Below are 17,340 nucleotides of genomic sequence, written 5' to 3'. Positions count from 1 at the left end.
GTGAAGAAGAAAGGCTATGTGGGGGTTTTCCTCATCATGCTCCAGTTCTCTGATGTCTCTGGGCTAGGGAATACAGTCTTAATCCTATGACTTCCTGCATTGGACTTCTTCGAAAAGGCGGTCCCTTTTGTCAAGTTCTGCCTGCCTATTCTTACGTTTTCAGTTGTGTGTGAGGGGGAAGGAGATTCGCTGGCTTTTGGGTTGTCTGCTATAATTGTCTCTTGCTGATTGCCCCTACCTTCTTTGGTTTTTCCAGAAGGCACAGGGGAGTCTCAGGCTGGGCTCAAAACTTGTGATCCTCCTGCCTTGGCCTCCCAGAGTGCTATGATTATAGGTACAAACCATGACTATGGGTTATGCCCCGCTTATTTTCCCCATTAGGCTGTCTTTTTTTTTGGTCCTTTTGAGATAGGGTGCTATGCATTTCAGGCTGGCTTTGGGCTCACTTTGTAACCCAGGCTGGTCTTGAACTTGCCTCTATCCTATCTCAGCCCCGACTGCTGGGATTACAGCAGTATACCACCATGCCTGGTGGATTGTCTTTCTTTTGTTCTATAAACCATTCACCACACCAGTACTCTTCATCTTAATTCATACTGACGTTATCAATTCTAGAACCTCCTCAAACTCTATTGTTATAATACCTTCTTAATTTGCCTTATCACATCTTGTTTTATCTTTTTTCTCTATTCAAACTGTATTATCCCCAGCTGCCAGTTTAAGATCTGTTTTATATCTCTCTCTATATTTAACTATAATATACCCACAGAAACGTGTACAAATTATCCATGTTCAGCTGGATGGATTTTTACAAACTGAGCATACTTATGTAACTAGAACTGACAAATGAATCTTTTAAAAATATTGTATTCTTGACCTTGGTAGCCCTTCTTAAAAGTCAGTTAATTCAAGGAGTTTGAGCTTATTAGTTCCCTGAGCAGAGGAGTAGCAGGAGATAAATTGTATGTTGCTTCTGACTGCTTGACACATAAAGGTTGATCTTAGAAACTGTCTTTGACCACATCTCATTTTTTTTTTTTTTTTTGAGACAGGGTCTTGCTATGTCATCTAGGTGGCCTTGAAGTCACTGTGTGGCCCAGGTTGGCCTTGAACTCCTGGTGATCCTCTGGTCTCAGCCACCTGACTGCTGGGATTACATGTACCACCCATACCTGGCTATACCTCATGTTTGTTTTTGTCTTCTGATACTGACCCTGGTTCTTGAAATTTATTTCCCTCTTTGATTTTTGTGATTTGAATCGTTCTTCTAGTTCACTTGTACCTTGTCATTTCTAGGAAATCTGATAATTCCAACTTGCATTTATTTATCTTTTTCACTTCAAAAAATTCTTTAATTTTTTTTTCTTTTTTTTTTTTTTTTTTTGTCTTTTTCATTTTTATCGGTACTGGGGATTGAACTCACGACCGCCTGCTTGCAAGGCAGGTGCTTATGCCGCTGAACTAAATCCCCAGCCCCAATTCTTTAATTTTTGATAAGTAATATCAGTGTATTTTCTTATTTATTTATTTTTGTCTTTTTGAGACACAGTCTCAAGGCTGGCCTTGAACTTACTTTGTAGCCCAGGCTGGTCTTGAATTTGTAAAGATCCTTTTGCCTCTGCCTCCCAAGTGCTGAGATTACAGGTGTGTGCCACCATGCCTGGCTTTAATGTATTTACTTCGACAAAAACCAGATGTGTAAAAGAATAAACAGTAACATATCTCTTGTCCACTCTTTTGCTCAAATACTGTGTGTTCTTCGAGAGACATGTTTTTGTACTTACCTGAAAAATGAGTATTTGTCTTTTATACAAAGTTAGTACACTAAGATTCAAATCTTTTTAAATTAATAGTTCCCAATTATAGTTCTATATCAATGTATAAAAGTTTCTATAGTATTTATTAGGGCTGAATGATATGCCTTTGAATGAACATATAAATATGTCTATCACATATATGTGTGAATGTTGCATACCAAACAGATTCACACAGAATAGGATTTCAGTGGCACCTGTTGAATTATTCAGCTAAAACTAAATGCAGTTGTCTTGATGGTGATTTACTTAAGAAGTCCCTATTGGAAGATATTTCAGATATTTCTAGTTATGTTTGGTTTTGCAAACACTATTTCAATGAATAGTCTTACACATAAATATGATAGCATCTACAGGATAATTATATATAGCCTGTCATTCTGTTATTTCCTAATGTATTTATATATTTAGGGGTTCAGACATAGTCTTTATTATGCAGTTGTTACAGAATTTTTATTCTTTTACTTAAAGACAGGTGCTGTGTATTAAATTATTTTATATAGACTTTGACCTAGAATAGTGTATAAGTTAAACCCTTTGGATAGGCTGGAGTGCCCAGACTCTACGAGATTCTATTTCTCTTTTATCCTTCTGAGATTTTTACAATCTTTTTGAAGTTCCTGATAATAGAAGAAAAAATTATCAAGATGCCTTCAAAGTCAGAGGTGTTATTTATGCCAGGTTGCAGAATAAAATGATCTTTAATCTCAGGTGAATTTTTAAAAATGTAAAATATGTTGCTTTTTTTTGTTCTACAAAACAAAAGATTTCTTTTTCTTCTTTTGAAAGCATGGGATGAGATGGGGTATATCTCTACCAATACTTAATTGAGCTGTAGGTAAAATAACAGAAAGACATTTTTTGACAATTTTGGTGCTCCATAGAAGATACAGTATGTCAAAGGAATTTTTTTTGTGTGGAAGCAGTGCTGGAGATCAAACCTAGGGCATTTTATATACCAGGCAAGTGTTCTAATACTGAGCTGAACCCTTGATCTCAGAGTTCTTTTTTGAAGATATTGCATGCAAAGAGAAAACATTGGAATCATCCTTTTAATACTAAAGTGAATAATTACTTTATATAAATTTATATATGTATTTATTCTTGAGAATAAATAGGTTGACCTTGTTTAGGTTGACCTTGAACTCATTATGTAACCCAGGCTGTCTTCAAATTCCTGATGATCCTCCTGCCTCAGCCTGTCAAGTAATGAGATTACAGAGGCATGCCACTATGAATTTAAATATATTAAGGTACATTTAGGTTTTGGTTGGTGCTTTGAAAACTTTAATGAAATGGAGTTTTTTTTGTCACAACTTTAAAATTTTTCTCACTCACTTTTTGATTATAAAACTGGACAGTTTTCAGTCAGAAAAATTTTGTGTTTTATTTTGTATTTGGAAATTCCACCTTTTACCATGCATGCCATCACTGAGATTAGAGACTCATCCTTCTTGTTTTTCTTTGTAGCTTGCAGGATATCATGATTTTTGGTTTCTGGTGTGGATGATCGGGAACTAGAAATAAAAGGCATGTTTCTGTTTCTTCTAACTGGTTCTGAAAAACTGACTCCTTGCAATTCTAGGAAACTGAAGAATAAAATAAATTCTACTAGGGTTTTCAGTATTGATACTAGAAAAAATGATTTTTTTTTTTTTTTTTTTTGTGGAAATAGGGATTGTACTCATGACCTTGCACTTGCTAAGCAGGCGCTTATACCGCTGAGCTAAATCCCCAGTGCCCCCTCCACCCCCATTTTTTTTTTTTTTTTTTTTGGTACCAGGGATTGAACTCATGACCTCCTGTTTGACAAGCAGGCCCTTAACGCCGCTGAGCTAAACCTCTGGCCTCTGTTGTAATTATTTTAAAATAGTTTTTAGAGTTATACTTCACTGTATTAATCTTTTCTGTTGCAAATAATATAATATCACAGACTGGGTGAGTTTGTATAGAAAAGAGGTTTTTTGCAGCTTAGGATTCCAGAGGTTCAAGGTCAAGGGGCCACATCTGGTGATAGCCTTCTTGGTGGCAGAGACTTGTAGTAGTGCAGGACATCACATTTTAAGGGTCTGCATGTATGTATATGTGTATGTGAGCGTGTGTGCACATTTGGTTTTTGGTCTTTCCCTTTTCTTACAAAGCCACTGGGATTCAGTCATAGGTGCTTCATTCTAGTGACTTATTTAATCCTCACTGCCTCCTAACGGTCCCACTTCAGTTAAATTAGTTAGAATAAGTCTCTGCCTTTTCATTTTGCCCATTTTTTGCCATCATTTTGCCATCCTGGTCATTGAACCCAGAGAGTGCTAAGTTATATCCCAGAACATTTTTATTACATTTTGAGACAGTGTCTTGCTAAATGGTGTAGGCTGACCTCAGACTTGTGGTCCTCCAGCCTTAGCTCTTGAAGTGGTAAGATTAAAAGCATGCACCACCAGTCTAGTTTCTACCCTGTGTCTTACAAGATGACTAGATTAAATTTGACATGTGAGGCCATGGGTGAGTACACACTCAAATCATAGCCAAACCTAATATTCATATGCTAAAGAATTCATCCATTGAAACTGCACATTTCATTTGCTGTAAGTACACTCACAGAGTTGTGAAGTTATCACTACAGTCGATTTTAGAACATTTTCACCATTACTAAAGGAGATATAGTTACCTTTTAATTTGCCACTCCCTATTTCTCCCCAGAGTCACCAGCCCCAGTCATACACTGATCTGTCTCTATCTCTAGATTTGCTTATTTTAGATATTTCATGTAAACAAGATGATGCACTATGTGGTCTTTTGTGTCTGGACTCTTTGGCTTAGCGAAGTATTTTTAAGGATAATCCATAGTATATCCTGTGTCAATGCTTCATTCCTTTACATTTCCAGATCATATCCCACTATATGAATATTACTATGTTTTATTTATCCATCTACTGATTGATGAATATTTGGGTTGTTTCCATTCTGCAACTGTTATAAATGGTTTTGCTTCAAACATTCATGAACATTTTTTGTGTAGATATTTTTTGCAAAGTGAGATAACTGAGAGTCAGACATTTCACTTTATTTATGTATACTAAGCATACTTTACCAGAGAGTGCCATCTCCAGCTCCTGTAGACATAGATTTTTATTTCACTTGAGTATAAACCCAGAAGTACACTCTCTGGGTCATGTGATAACTGTTTTAGCTTTCCAATAGTGGCTGTAGCATTTTGCATTTGTACTAGCAAGGTATAAGCTATAATTTCTGCAAAGTCTCCCCAACATTTGTTGTTATATCTTTTTTGATTATAAATTTTCCTACTAGTATAAATTACTATTGCATTGTAGTTTTGCATTTTCCTAATGATTAACAATATAGATTATCTTTTCACATGCTTTAATGGGCATTTGTGTTTCTTTGGAGAAATGTCTGTTCAAATCCTTTGCTCATTTTATTTTGTCTTTGTATTATTGAGGTATAAGAATTAGCCAGACATAGTGGTTCGTGCATATATCCTAACACAGTAGAAGGCTGAGGTAGGAGGATCACAAGTTTGAGCACAGCCTGAGCAACTTAGTAACTTAGCAAGACGCTGTCTGAAAAAAGAAAAAAAAAAAAAAGAATTATAAGAATTCTTTGTACATTCCTGATAAAAGTTCTTATCAAAATGTGATTTTCAAATGTTTTATCTCATTCTGTGTATTATCCTTTCACATTTTTAAATGTCATTTGAAGCACAGAAGTTTTAAATTTTGGTACAATTCAGTTTATATATATTTATTTGCTGCTTGCAGTTTTGTTAGAAACCATTGCTTAAGCCAGGGTTACAAACCTATTCCTATGTTTTCTTCTGAGTGCTTTATAGTTTTAGTTCTGTGGTTTTAGATCAGGGATCCATGTAGAGTTGACTTTTTTATATATTCTAAGGAAGGTATTCTGCTTCCTTTACTTTTGTGTGGAAATCCAGTTGTCCCAGAGCCACATATTTGCTGAGGAGCCTTCCTTTTTCCATTAAATAAATGAGGCACATTTGTGAAAAATCATTTTAACATAATTATAAAAATTCATCAGAGCACTCATATATACTTCATTGATCTCTGTGTTTTCCTGTATGCCTGTGTCATCCTGTCTTGATTGCTGTAACTTTTTAGGTTTTGAGATCAGAAAGTATGAATTCTGCAATACTGTTTTTTAAGGTTTTTATTGGGAATTTTTTATATGGGGGACTAATGTATGGCCTTTGCACTGAGCTATATCTCAGCCCTTTTTTATTTTTTAGTTTTTTAGTACAAGGGATTGAACACACGACCTTGCGCTTGCCAGGCAGGCGCTTACACCACCGAGCTAAATCCCTGGCCCTTTTACTTTGTATTATAAGACAAGGGCTTGTGTTTGGGTGGAACTGGAACTTGTGATTCTCCTACCTCTGTCTCCCAGAGTGCTGGGATTACAGGTATGCACCATTGCTCCCAGCTTCGGAACTTTCTGTTATTATTCTGGCCCCTTTGCCTTACTGTGTATTTTAGAAATCACTTGTTAATTTCTGTATAAAAACTAACAGAGGTGATACTATGGATTCTGTTAAATCTGTAGGTCAGATTGAGGGGTGCTGCTATCTGTAATGACATTAACTTTTTTCTGTCTTTGAACAAGAGTCTTTCAATTTTTTACATTCAGAAAATCCTAGTGTTTTATAAAGAATAAAAAAATGTTTATTTTGTTCTGGAAATCGAATTCACAACCTTGTGCTTGCCAGGCAGCCGCCTATATAAAAAGTACAAAATTTGTATTTCCTTCAGTTTATTCCTCGGTGTTTTGTTCTTTTTTGATGTTGTAGGTAGAATTGTTTCTTAATTTCAATTTTGGATTGATGTAAATGTTTACAAATATGATTCAATTCTGTATATTAAAATTCATATTTTTTAATATTACAAAATTATTTTAGTAGCTTTTTATTGCATTCCTTAAGATTCTCTGTATACAAGATAATGTCATCTACATATATAAATAGCTTTACTTCTTCTTTTTTCATTCAAATATCTTTTTTCATGTTGTAATGTTTAGAACATCTAGTGTACACTGAATAGAAGTTGGCAAAAGACATGACATCTGTCTTTTGGGGGAAGCTATTTAGTAATAATGATTTTTTTTTTTTTTACCCTTAGAAGAGTGAAACATTACTTTGTTTTGAGGACTGATTTTTTTCTTTTTGATTGACAACTACTTTTATATGTTTGCATACACAGATATGTGCTGATTAGAAGGCTCACTTGTGCAGTGCGGAGGATAAACAGTGCCTTACAAAAATGGGGTTTGGGAGTGACCTGAAGAATTCACATGAAGCTGTATTAAAATTGCAAGACTGGGAACTACGATTACTGGAAACAGTGAAGAAATTCATGGCTCTGAGAATAAAAAGTGATAAAGAGTATGCATCTACTTTACAGAATCTTTGTAATCAAGTTGATAAGGAAAGTACTCTCCAAATGAATTATGTCAGCAATGTATCCAAGGTAAGAAGCGTTAATTTAATAATTTCTTATGTATAACATCATAACTGTCCTTAAAATAGATCATACTATTGAATGAGCCTACCCAAGTGAGTTTGTAGAGTTCTAAGTTTTCTGAGTACAGTTTCAGCTGCATCTTTGACATTATCCTATGCTTTGCAGTTCAGAATACATTTTAATTTCCCTTTTGATTTCTTTTGGATTCATATGTTCTTTCAAAGTCTTGTATTGAATTTATAAATACTTTTTTTCCAGAAACCTATTATCAATTGTGAGTTTAGTCCACTATTTTCCAAGAGCCTATTTTATATAATGAATGTTTTTAAATTTATGAATAGTTCCTTTATATCCCAGAGTATGGTTTTTCTTGGTAAATCTTTCATGTGGACTTGATAAGTATATGTATTCTTCGTTGTTGCTGAGAATACTAAGAATACTCTGTAGATGACAATAAGGATGAGATGGTTGATAGGGATGTTTAAGTCTTTTATTTTAAAGTATCATGATATTATGGGTAAGCAGAATGATAGATCATACATATGGATAGTATATATTCCTGTGTATAGTGTATATCTCCCAGGATTTATTATGAAAGTGAAGAAGTTTCACAAGTTGGAGAATCAGAAAATCTGGTGAGACAGTTCAGTTTATTTGTAGGGGAACTGACACCATGACTCAGTCTGAGACCTAAGCCTGAGAACGTGGGGAGTTGTTGATACAAGTCCCAGAGTACAGAACCTAAAAACTTGACGTGCTGGCATTGAGGGCAGAAGGAAACATTGAGAAGTGGAGAATTGGGTAGCTGACTTTGCTCTTCACCTCCTGGACCCTGTTTCTCTGTTATTCTCTGACAACTTGTAAAATTTTTGGCATAAGTGTTTCAGGCTTCTGTTGAATGTTCCTTTCTGTAGTTCTAGAATCGACTCTTTTTTCCGTAGAGTTCTAGTTCTTTTAATAGAAAATATTTTGAGTATCTAAACAATTTACTATGTGTGGAATCTTAGGGTTACTGTATTGTGCAATTATAAGTAATGCTGCAGTAAAAGGCACTGTACAGATATATTTTTGATCATTATGTATTTTCAGGATAAATTCCTGAAAGTGGGATTTCTGTATTAAAATGTAAATATGCATGTGGTTTTGTTGTATAGTGCCAATATAACTGTACATTTTTTGCAGAGATTTTACACCATTTGATACCATTTTCCATATTCATCAGAACTATACGATGTTATCAGCTTCTGCTTACTCTAGGCAGAAGTGTATGTTGTCAGGCTTTTGAATTTTTGTTTATCTGATAGATAAGAAATTATATATACCATGATTTTATTTTACATTTATGTAAAAGTACAAACATATTTTAATATTTCATGTTTAACAATTATTTCATTTTAAAGATTTGTTCTATGGTGCAGATAATTTTACTGTTTTTAAATTTTTTTTTTTTGTACTAGGAACTGAACAGAAGACCTTCACACTGAACTACTTCCTTAGGCCTTTTTATTTTTTATTTTGAGACAGCACCTACTAGGTCCCTAAGTAACCTGAAGCGGGCTTGAATGTGGGGCCCTCCTGCCTCATCCTCGCAGAAAGTTGAGCTTGTAAATGAACAACACTGTCTTGGCTCTGCTTTTCATTTTTTGAAGCAGGGTCTCACTAGTTTCCCCAACAGTGATTAAATTTGTGATTCTTCTGCTCCAGCCTCTGGAGTAGCTGGGATATCAAGCATGTATCTCTATCCCCAGATTGCTGTGTTTTGTCTAGAATTATACCTGTGCAAATACTACTAATTCTATTTTGAAACAGTATAGAGGTACAGTTAATCCCAAATCACACAGTATTCAAAGGGAGTTGTTGGCTTACATTTTAAACACAAAGAGGATTTAATATAAGCAACACTTCAGATATGATGTGAGAATCAAAAGTAATTCACGATGCTTTTTGGTGAATCAGATTTATTATGTGGTACTAACATTGTATATATATTGTATATACAGTATAAAATGTTTTAATATTACATATATAATATATTATCATATATAAAATGTTTTATATATTATATATTGTTATATATATGGTAATACCAAGTACCAAAGTTTCTGCTGTATATACTATGGCATATTCACAAAATACAATGAATACAGCTACCTAATGCCATCAGGGGAAGGCAGGGATCTTTAATACAAGCAGCAGTGTGCCAGCCTAAATCAGGGCATGTGAGATTTCAGCTTGTTTGGTGTGCTCATTTGGCTGTAAACTGTGGTTGAAAATAGGTGTGTTTTAAAGTGTGCTATGGAATCATGGGTTAGGAACAGCATTAACATGAAATTTCGTCAGTTTTATTGGAATTGTGAGATTATACATCTTCAGGGTCCACCTTTTTAAGGAATATAATCATGAGAGATGAAACTTGGGTCTGTGGTTTTGATTCTGAGGCCATGTTTAGAGTTCTTAGTAGAAGTTATCCAGTTTTGCTGGTATGAACAAAAACACATCAGTTAAGATCCAACGTAATGATGTGTTTTTTTGATGGAGCTATATCAGCTAAGTTTATACCAGTAACACTATAGTGAATTCTGAATATTATAAGGGTTTATTACCGTTTTTAAGAAATGATATGTCTAGAACATGGCCTGATAGGTGGGCAAATGGTTTCATCTTCTGTCGTGATAACACTTTGTATCATACATTGCTTCTGGTACAGCAGTTTCTGTCAGGTAAAAACATTAGTTTGTCCTTATCCATGTCACTCATCAGGTCTGGTGCTGTGTAACTCTGGTCCTTCTCCAAAGTCAAAATGATCACGAAAGGTAAACGTTTTGAATCGATTTCTGATCGTTGAGGCAGCCATGATAGCACAACTAAAGATAATGATGAGGAAAGACTCCCAGAACTGCTTCAAAAAGTGGTAAAAATGATGGGATAAATGTGTTCAAAGTGAGGGAGATTAATGATAATGTCTTTCATTATAGCACAGTAAGAATTCACTGTATATTTTGACCATACCGTGTATATGTAAGGCAAAATTCCTCATGTCTGGCTGTAGAGTCAATTCTGATATAACACTTGATTTGAAAACACAGATTAGTTTCAACACAACTGTTGTACTAGTGAATAATCTAAACTTTTTTTGTAAAGATTTTATTTGTAGAACTAGTGTAAACACAAAGTTGAGTGCAAAAAACCATACCTACCCAACTGAAGCAGGCTGTTAAGGAATATATTTCAGACGTCAGTCTTTTACTGGCTAGCATTGTTTACTCTTTTTGTTTTTAATAAGTCATAGTCATCCACATGTGGTATTGCAACTTTCTGTTAAATTCTAGATAATTTTTCTACCACTTTACAGTAACTCACAAGTTATAACCATTCTAAAAGCTACTTTGACAAGCAAACTTTGTGTCTTTTCAAGGTAAAGTTTCTTGTTTATTGTAATAGTTATTTATTTTTTAAGTCACTTAATATGTGTGAAATGTGCAAAGTTTTTTATTTCTTTTCCTTTTTATGTATCCTTGCTTAATTTTTGAGAGTTATACTACGAACTTTATTTGACCATATACTCTATGACTTTTATTATAGATTTTGCATAACCCAGTGATTATTATGGGTATAAATGTTTTGTTATGGTAGAACACTACCATTGTACACTAGAATTAGTTAGAGAGTTTTAAAATACTGATACCTGAACCCCATTAAAAGTTATTAAATCAGGATCCCTGGTTATGGGGCTCAATAATTGGTATTTTTGAAATGCTCTCATTTGCTTTTTATGGCAGCCAAAATTGTGACTATTTGGAGTAGGGAAACCAGGAACCTTTGAAGAAGATAAAGAAAGAGAGGCTCTTATGAGAAGAAAGTATCTAAAGTTTTGCAGTAGAATCTTTGAAAACCTCATATTTAGGAAACTCTAATGAGTTGTTTTCTGCATTTCTATATCCCATAAGGACTGAGAGACTCCAACATTCTTCTTATGTATTAGGCAAAGTCAGAATAAGAATAACGGCTTCAGAGAACCATTTATGTTGAGTCATTGTGTAGTACAAAGCTATGTATTCTTCATGGAATTTTAATGCTGCATTTAAAAACATTCAGGCATGAAGAAAGAAAACAAGTAGTTGGAGTATACAGTCTGTGGCAAAATGCTGTTTATGACAACTATTATTAGGTATTTTTCAAGCTTGAGTCATCCTGTTGATTATTTTCAGTGCTTTACTATAATTACAGCTCCAGTAGTAGTTTGTTCTTTTACTGTGTGCCAGAATACATACTTTTTGGTGTAATGAACTCAGAGCATTTTAAAAAATATTTTATTATTTTGAAGGTAGTAAAATACAACAGAACAAGATGGAATAAAGCCAGTTGAGACAGTGTAGTAAAATTGGTACAGAACTTCACAGCAGGTTACTGGGATAACAGTAATAGGTACCATAGTATATCTTGTTATCTTCACAATAGTAGTTCTTTCAATCAGGTACAGCAAAATCAAACAAAATACAGAACATTATAAAACTTATCAAAACAGAATATTGAATAGAGAAATACCATTCAACAGAACAAAGCAAAACAGTAATAAAAATATTTGCGTTCAAAGAGATGGTAGAAGGAAATCCCCTTTATTTGTTATATTGCATATGGTCAACCTCCCAAGAGATGCTCAGATCTCTGGCTCTCATTTGCTAACGGAATGGGGATGGGATGGGTATTTGATTTTCATCCCCGGCACCAGTAGACTTGCCACCATATACCAGGGAGGTGAGCTGGTTGCTTGGTTTCCCAGCACCCTAAGTTCCAATATAGCGCAGATCTTGGGAGACACTGGGTGGTTCTGGCCCTGAGGCGGCCGCAGCTTGCCCAAGCTGCAGAACTCAGAGCACTTAAATTACTACCTGTCTCCAGAAGACTGATTTACATTACTATACATCTGTTGGTTCAACGGTAGAAGGCAGAAAGGCTATGATGTACTTTCGTGGCTCTTCATTTTTAAAAACATTGAACAGTTTATTTTCTTTATATCATGTATTCATTCTTGTATACCCAGTACTACTGACCATTTTTGGTTTCCTAAAATAGACATTTTAAAATTTAACTATTTTATAAAGCTGAGCTGCTATTTAGTAAAAGGTGAAAGATTTATACGATCTAAAGAGAAACCAGAGTATAAGATGCTTTTTAGTGTATATTCCTGATGTATTTTTTCTCTAATGTAAAATTTTTTTCTTCTCATGTAAAATTTCTCTTGAATAATTCTAAGTCAAATAAGTGTAGCATTTTAGTTTTGATTACAGTAGATGACATTAAAATCAAATTTAAAAACTAAAAACCATTTGAGATGATAAATTTCAGGTAAAAACAGTATTTTTATGATATAATATTATTATTTAATGTACAACTTTGAATTCTGAAAAGTCATTTAAAATCTCAAACCAGTAATTTTTATTTTTCTAGGGCATAGGAAAATATGTGCTCTTGAGGTCTCTGTTTTAAAGTAGGTCTATTTATGATTATAGTATTTTTGATTGTGGTATTAGGGTTAGTTCACAAAGAAGGTTTATTTCTTAATTCTTCCAGTTATGAAGATTCAAAAGAGGAACCATTATTTTAGTTAGAAAGCCAATTATGTTGAGAGAACTGTTGTGTGTCTGTAGCTTCTCATAAAGTATGGCATATGAGGAATGAATCTTGACCTAGAGGGACTTTTTTACTTAGATATACTCATGCTACAAAATAGGTGAGTAAAGGGAGCAGAGAATATTTCACTTTGACTTTTAGCCTCTAATTTATTGATAATGTAGTGAACAGAAGATTAAAGTTTGCCGTGTAATTTGTAACTGGCTTTAAGTTATTCTCATCAGTTTAGTTTAGATAATAGTTCTAAAAACTGCTTTTAGATATAAGGGCTTTTGTGTTCTGTTTCTTTCCTATTCCCTAAATATCAAGTTAGAACCAATTTAACTTATTTAAGTGAGATAAATTCGTATTTACAGGTGAGCTGTTCCATTTTAGCTATGTGACCTCAAACAGATTAATCTCTTAATACAGTTTCCACATAAATGAGACTAAAATACTTGTGTCATTATAGTGATGAAAGCATTTGTAAATAAGAGGAAGCCTATGAACTGGCAAAAAGTAGACAGTATTAGAGAGGAGGAGTAGAAAGTCATTTAGACACGTGAGATTAGCTGTAAAAAAAGGTGAGGTGAGAAAGGAGTAATGGAATTCATCAACTCTACCAATTGGTTCTTTGTTACACAGGACCTGAGTGATAAAAGCAGTATTTATTTGTTAAATCTTAAGAGAAATGTTGTGTCCCCTGTGTATAACCTGGTTCATCTTTATCTAAAGCAGAGTTTTAATTTTTATTTCCCTAGAATTATTTGAGGGATTTAAAAACAAATTAGGGCAGTAGATAGAAGGGTTGTTGGATTGTGGGAATACAGAGAGAGAGGGCTTTGTTTCATAAAGAAATATTGAAGCTAGGAATGGTGGTGTGCTCCTGTAATCCAGGCTGCATAGGATGCTGAGGCAGGAGGATTGCAAGTTCAGCTCAGTTTGTATAACTTAGCAAGATCCTACCTCAAAAATAAAATATGAATCTGGAGGTGCAGCTCAATAGTTGCGATCTTACCTAGCAAGCGAAAGGTCCTAGATTCAATCCTCAGTACCTCAAAACAACACAAACAAATGTTGAGCCAAAGAAGCCAATCAAGGAGAAATTAAGGATACAGGAAAAGGGATAAAACCTAACAACTTCTGTGGGACATAAAGAGAGAATAGGAAATAGCAGGGTAAATAGCAAAACATCACAGGGAGCAAGACGGGAGGTAAATACCTCTTCTCACTCATTCTCTCCCTCATCTTTGCCCTCTCCTTTACAAAAAAAGCATCTCACAATTAAAAATGACCCTCATGTGTTCTCAAGACCTATTACCTATTTGTTTTATATAAATAGGTATTTATATATATTTATATATATTTATATAAATAGGTATTTATATAAGTATTATATATAATAAATATATATATATTTATATAAATAGGTATTTATATATTTATATAAAACATATATTATGGGATGTCAAAATAAGATTACCAAATTTGAATTTGATGAATCCAGGCTGTGACCAAGAATTTGCTTCTTTTAGGTTGTGATTCAGAGTTTTAAGCAATTATGGTTTATGATTCCATTGAAATGTTACAGAAAAAGAACAATTTTATTCATTTACATCAAAAGTAGTAAAATAGTAGTATGTTATTAGTAGTAGAATAGTAGTGTTTTTATAAATATTTGAAATTAACACGAATCCTTCCTGCTATGACAGTCTCTAGTAATTGTTTCTGCATAAAATTTTGAAGACCTATAGTGAAAAGCATTCCTCTATCACTTTTTTTTCATTAGGAATCTAATGAATAACAAATCATTTATTGTTCTAGTAATCTCTGTGTGCCCACTTTATCCCACCCAGCATTGTGGGTCTCTGCTATGGAGGCAATGTATAGAAATCCAGAGAATACCAGTATTTATGACACAGGCAGCTACAGAAGAGAAGGTACCAAAGACTGAGAAAGAAATTGGTGACATTATTGAGGCATTAAAATGCTGTAGGCAGAGCATGCTTTTAGTGTGTTGGAAAGCAAATGAGTAGTTTCAGTGTGGACTGCTAGAAAAGTCTTTAATCCTTTTCCTAGCATTTTGCATAGTCTCTATTGAATTTTGAAGCATTTGTAGTTGAAGTTGACAATATTAAATACAAATCACTCATAGTTTATTTCACAATTGTCAGAATCCTGCCATTTCATATTTATATTATTATTTCTATAAAGCTAAATATCTAAAGCTTTTGAAGTCTAAAATCACAGAAAAATGCGTACCTCTAATATAAATACTAATTTCCTTTTCCTTCTTTCCCTCCTCCCTTCCTTCTTTTTTCTTTTTTTTTGCCATGCATAGTGAATACATTCATCTTGGGGAATTTACATATATGCACATATGTACATATATAACATAACATTTTAATCATTTTTACTTCTCCTTTCCCTCCTCTCTCTATCTCTCACCATTCCTAGATCTCCTTTGCATCTTCACAAAGTCTGCCTTCCTATTTCTATCATCTGTGTTTTCTTTTGCTCTTTATTTATACTTTGTATTTTTTATATAAGAGAAACTATAATTAATTTCCTGTATCTGATTTTTTTCACTTAGTGTTATGGTCTCCAGGTACATCCATTTTCTTACAAATGATTGAAATTTATCTTTTTTTATGATTTGTTTTTACATATTTTTTCCCCATGTAGTCGCTGTGCATTTGTAGTTTTTCTTTGGAGATGTGTCTAATTCAATTCAGTTGCCTGTGTTTTGGGCATCTTTAGTACAAATGCTAATTTTCCTTTTTCCTTTTTTTTTAGTCTTGGCTACTTATGATTCAGCAGACTGAACAACTTAGTAAGATAATGAAGGCACATGCAGAGGACCTAAACTCTGGACCCTTACATAGGCTTACCATGATGATCAAGGATAAGCAACAGGTGAAGAAGAGTTACATAGGTATTCATCAGCAGATAGAAGCAGAGATGATCAAGGTTTGTCTTTCCATATTGAATTTTTTAATTTGTTTAAATTCACTGAATATTTTATTTTGCATGACTTTAAAAGTATTGATCATTTCCTCACAAGAAATAGGTTTGGCGACATATATGGATTTGTGTGCGGGAGTGTGTGTGTACACTTGTGTGGGACCTTAAAAACTGAACTCAATGTGTTTATACTAACCCACATGCTAGCCCTTTTTTATTTTTTATATTGAGACAGTGTCTTGTTAAGTTCCCTGTGCTAGGCTGGAACCTACAGTCTTCCTGTCTCGGCCTTCCTGTCTCGGCCTTCTGAAGTGCTGAGATTACAGCTGTGACATATTATTGCCATTTTATATACAAAATATTACTGATTGTAAGATATTTGTTATCTTTTATACATTTAAGAATAAATGTTTTCAACTATATGTTTGCACTATAATGTAGTTCTTTTAAAAATCATATAGAATATTTTACTTGTTTACTGAAATAACTTTTAGCCTTTTAAAAATTTAATATATAACACTAAGCATAAATAACAGAAAATAGAAGCAAAATAACTTAAGATATTTCTAAATAGTTTTTATACTTACAGCTTATTTCTTTTGATAGTTTCTTAAAGCTGTCTTTATTATGAAATTTTACCAGTACACAAAAGAAGAAAAAATGATAGCATGAACTTCTACCTACTTATCACTTAAAAATTCATTTTATTTTTTCCTATTGTCCCATTCACTTTTTCTTCTACACTGAATTACTTTAAAGAAAATCTCAAGTATGATTTTGTTAATAAATATTTTAGTGTGTATTGCTAAAAAAATTCTTTAAAAAACACTATAGTATCCTTAATCTGCCTAAAATGCCAATATAATTCCCCAATGTTAATAAATATCCTATCTTTAATGATTGCCACTTAAATGTTTTTTTTTACTATTGCTTTCTTTAAATCAGGGTCCAAATGTAGTCCATATTGCATTTGAATAATTCTCATTTAATCTTTAGGTTTTCCTTCGTGGCCTTTTAAAGAAAGTGCCATTTATTTATTGAAAAAAACTGAGTAATTTGTTTTATAGCAGTGAGTTTCATTCATTTTGGATTTGATGTTAATATCTTATTATATCTCATTTTCCTTCATCTTGTATTTTTCCTGTAAAGTAGAAATTAGATTTACAGGCTTGAGGAGATTGTTGTGTTTTTTGGACAAGAATATACCTAAGTGGTCTTGTATACTTGCTGATGTTTTATGTCCAAAGTTGTATAGTGCCCACTTTATTTTTCTGTGATGTTAAACTTCACTAGTGAGTCTCTGTGCTATCAGCTAGATAATTTTTCTTTTTTCAGTATCGAGGATTGAGTTACATCCCCAATACTGAATCTTGGGGACTTCATACTGAGCTGTCTCCCTAGCCCTTTTCATTTATTCATTTTTGAAGCTCAGTGACAGTGTGTTACTATGTTGCTGAGGCTGT

The 17,340-nt window shown here is 33.6% G+C and overlaps 1 protein-coding gene across 14 annotated transcripts in view; it reads left to right on the top strand.

Moving 5' to 3' along the window:
• Nucleotides 1-17,340, top strand: part of Fer (FER tyrosine kinase) — a 409,026-nt gene that overhangs the window by 44,821 nt on the left and 346,865 nt on the right. For all 14 annotated transcript variants that reach the window (XR_010046446.1, XR_010046447.1, XR_010046449.1 and 11 more), the window contains 2 exons: nt 7,043-7,309; nt 15,710-15,883. Coding sequence is in view for 9 of the 14 variants with exons in the window: in XM_063245478.1 (XP_063101548.1) it covers nt 7,103-7,309; nt 15,710-15,883 (381 nt within the window). In the remaining 5 variants the exon portion in view is untranslated. The remainder of the gene's footprint in view (nt 1-7,042; nt 7,310-15,709; nt 15,884-17,340) is intronic.

Source organism: Cavia porcellus, unplaced genomic scaffold (assembly GCF_034190915.1).
Source record: "Cavia porcellus strain 051 isolate PalLab524CR breed Dunkin Hartley unplaced genomic scaffold, mCavPor4.1 scaffold_2, whole genome shotgun sequence".
NCBI lineage: Eukaryota > Metazoa > Chordata > Mammalia > Rodentia > Caviidae > Cavia > Cavia porcellus.
The sequence above is the reverse complement of the archived record's forward strand: the minus strand, read 5'-3'. Positions and strand labels throughout refer to the sequence as shown.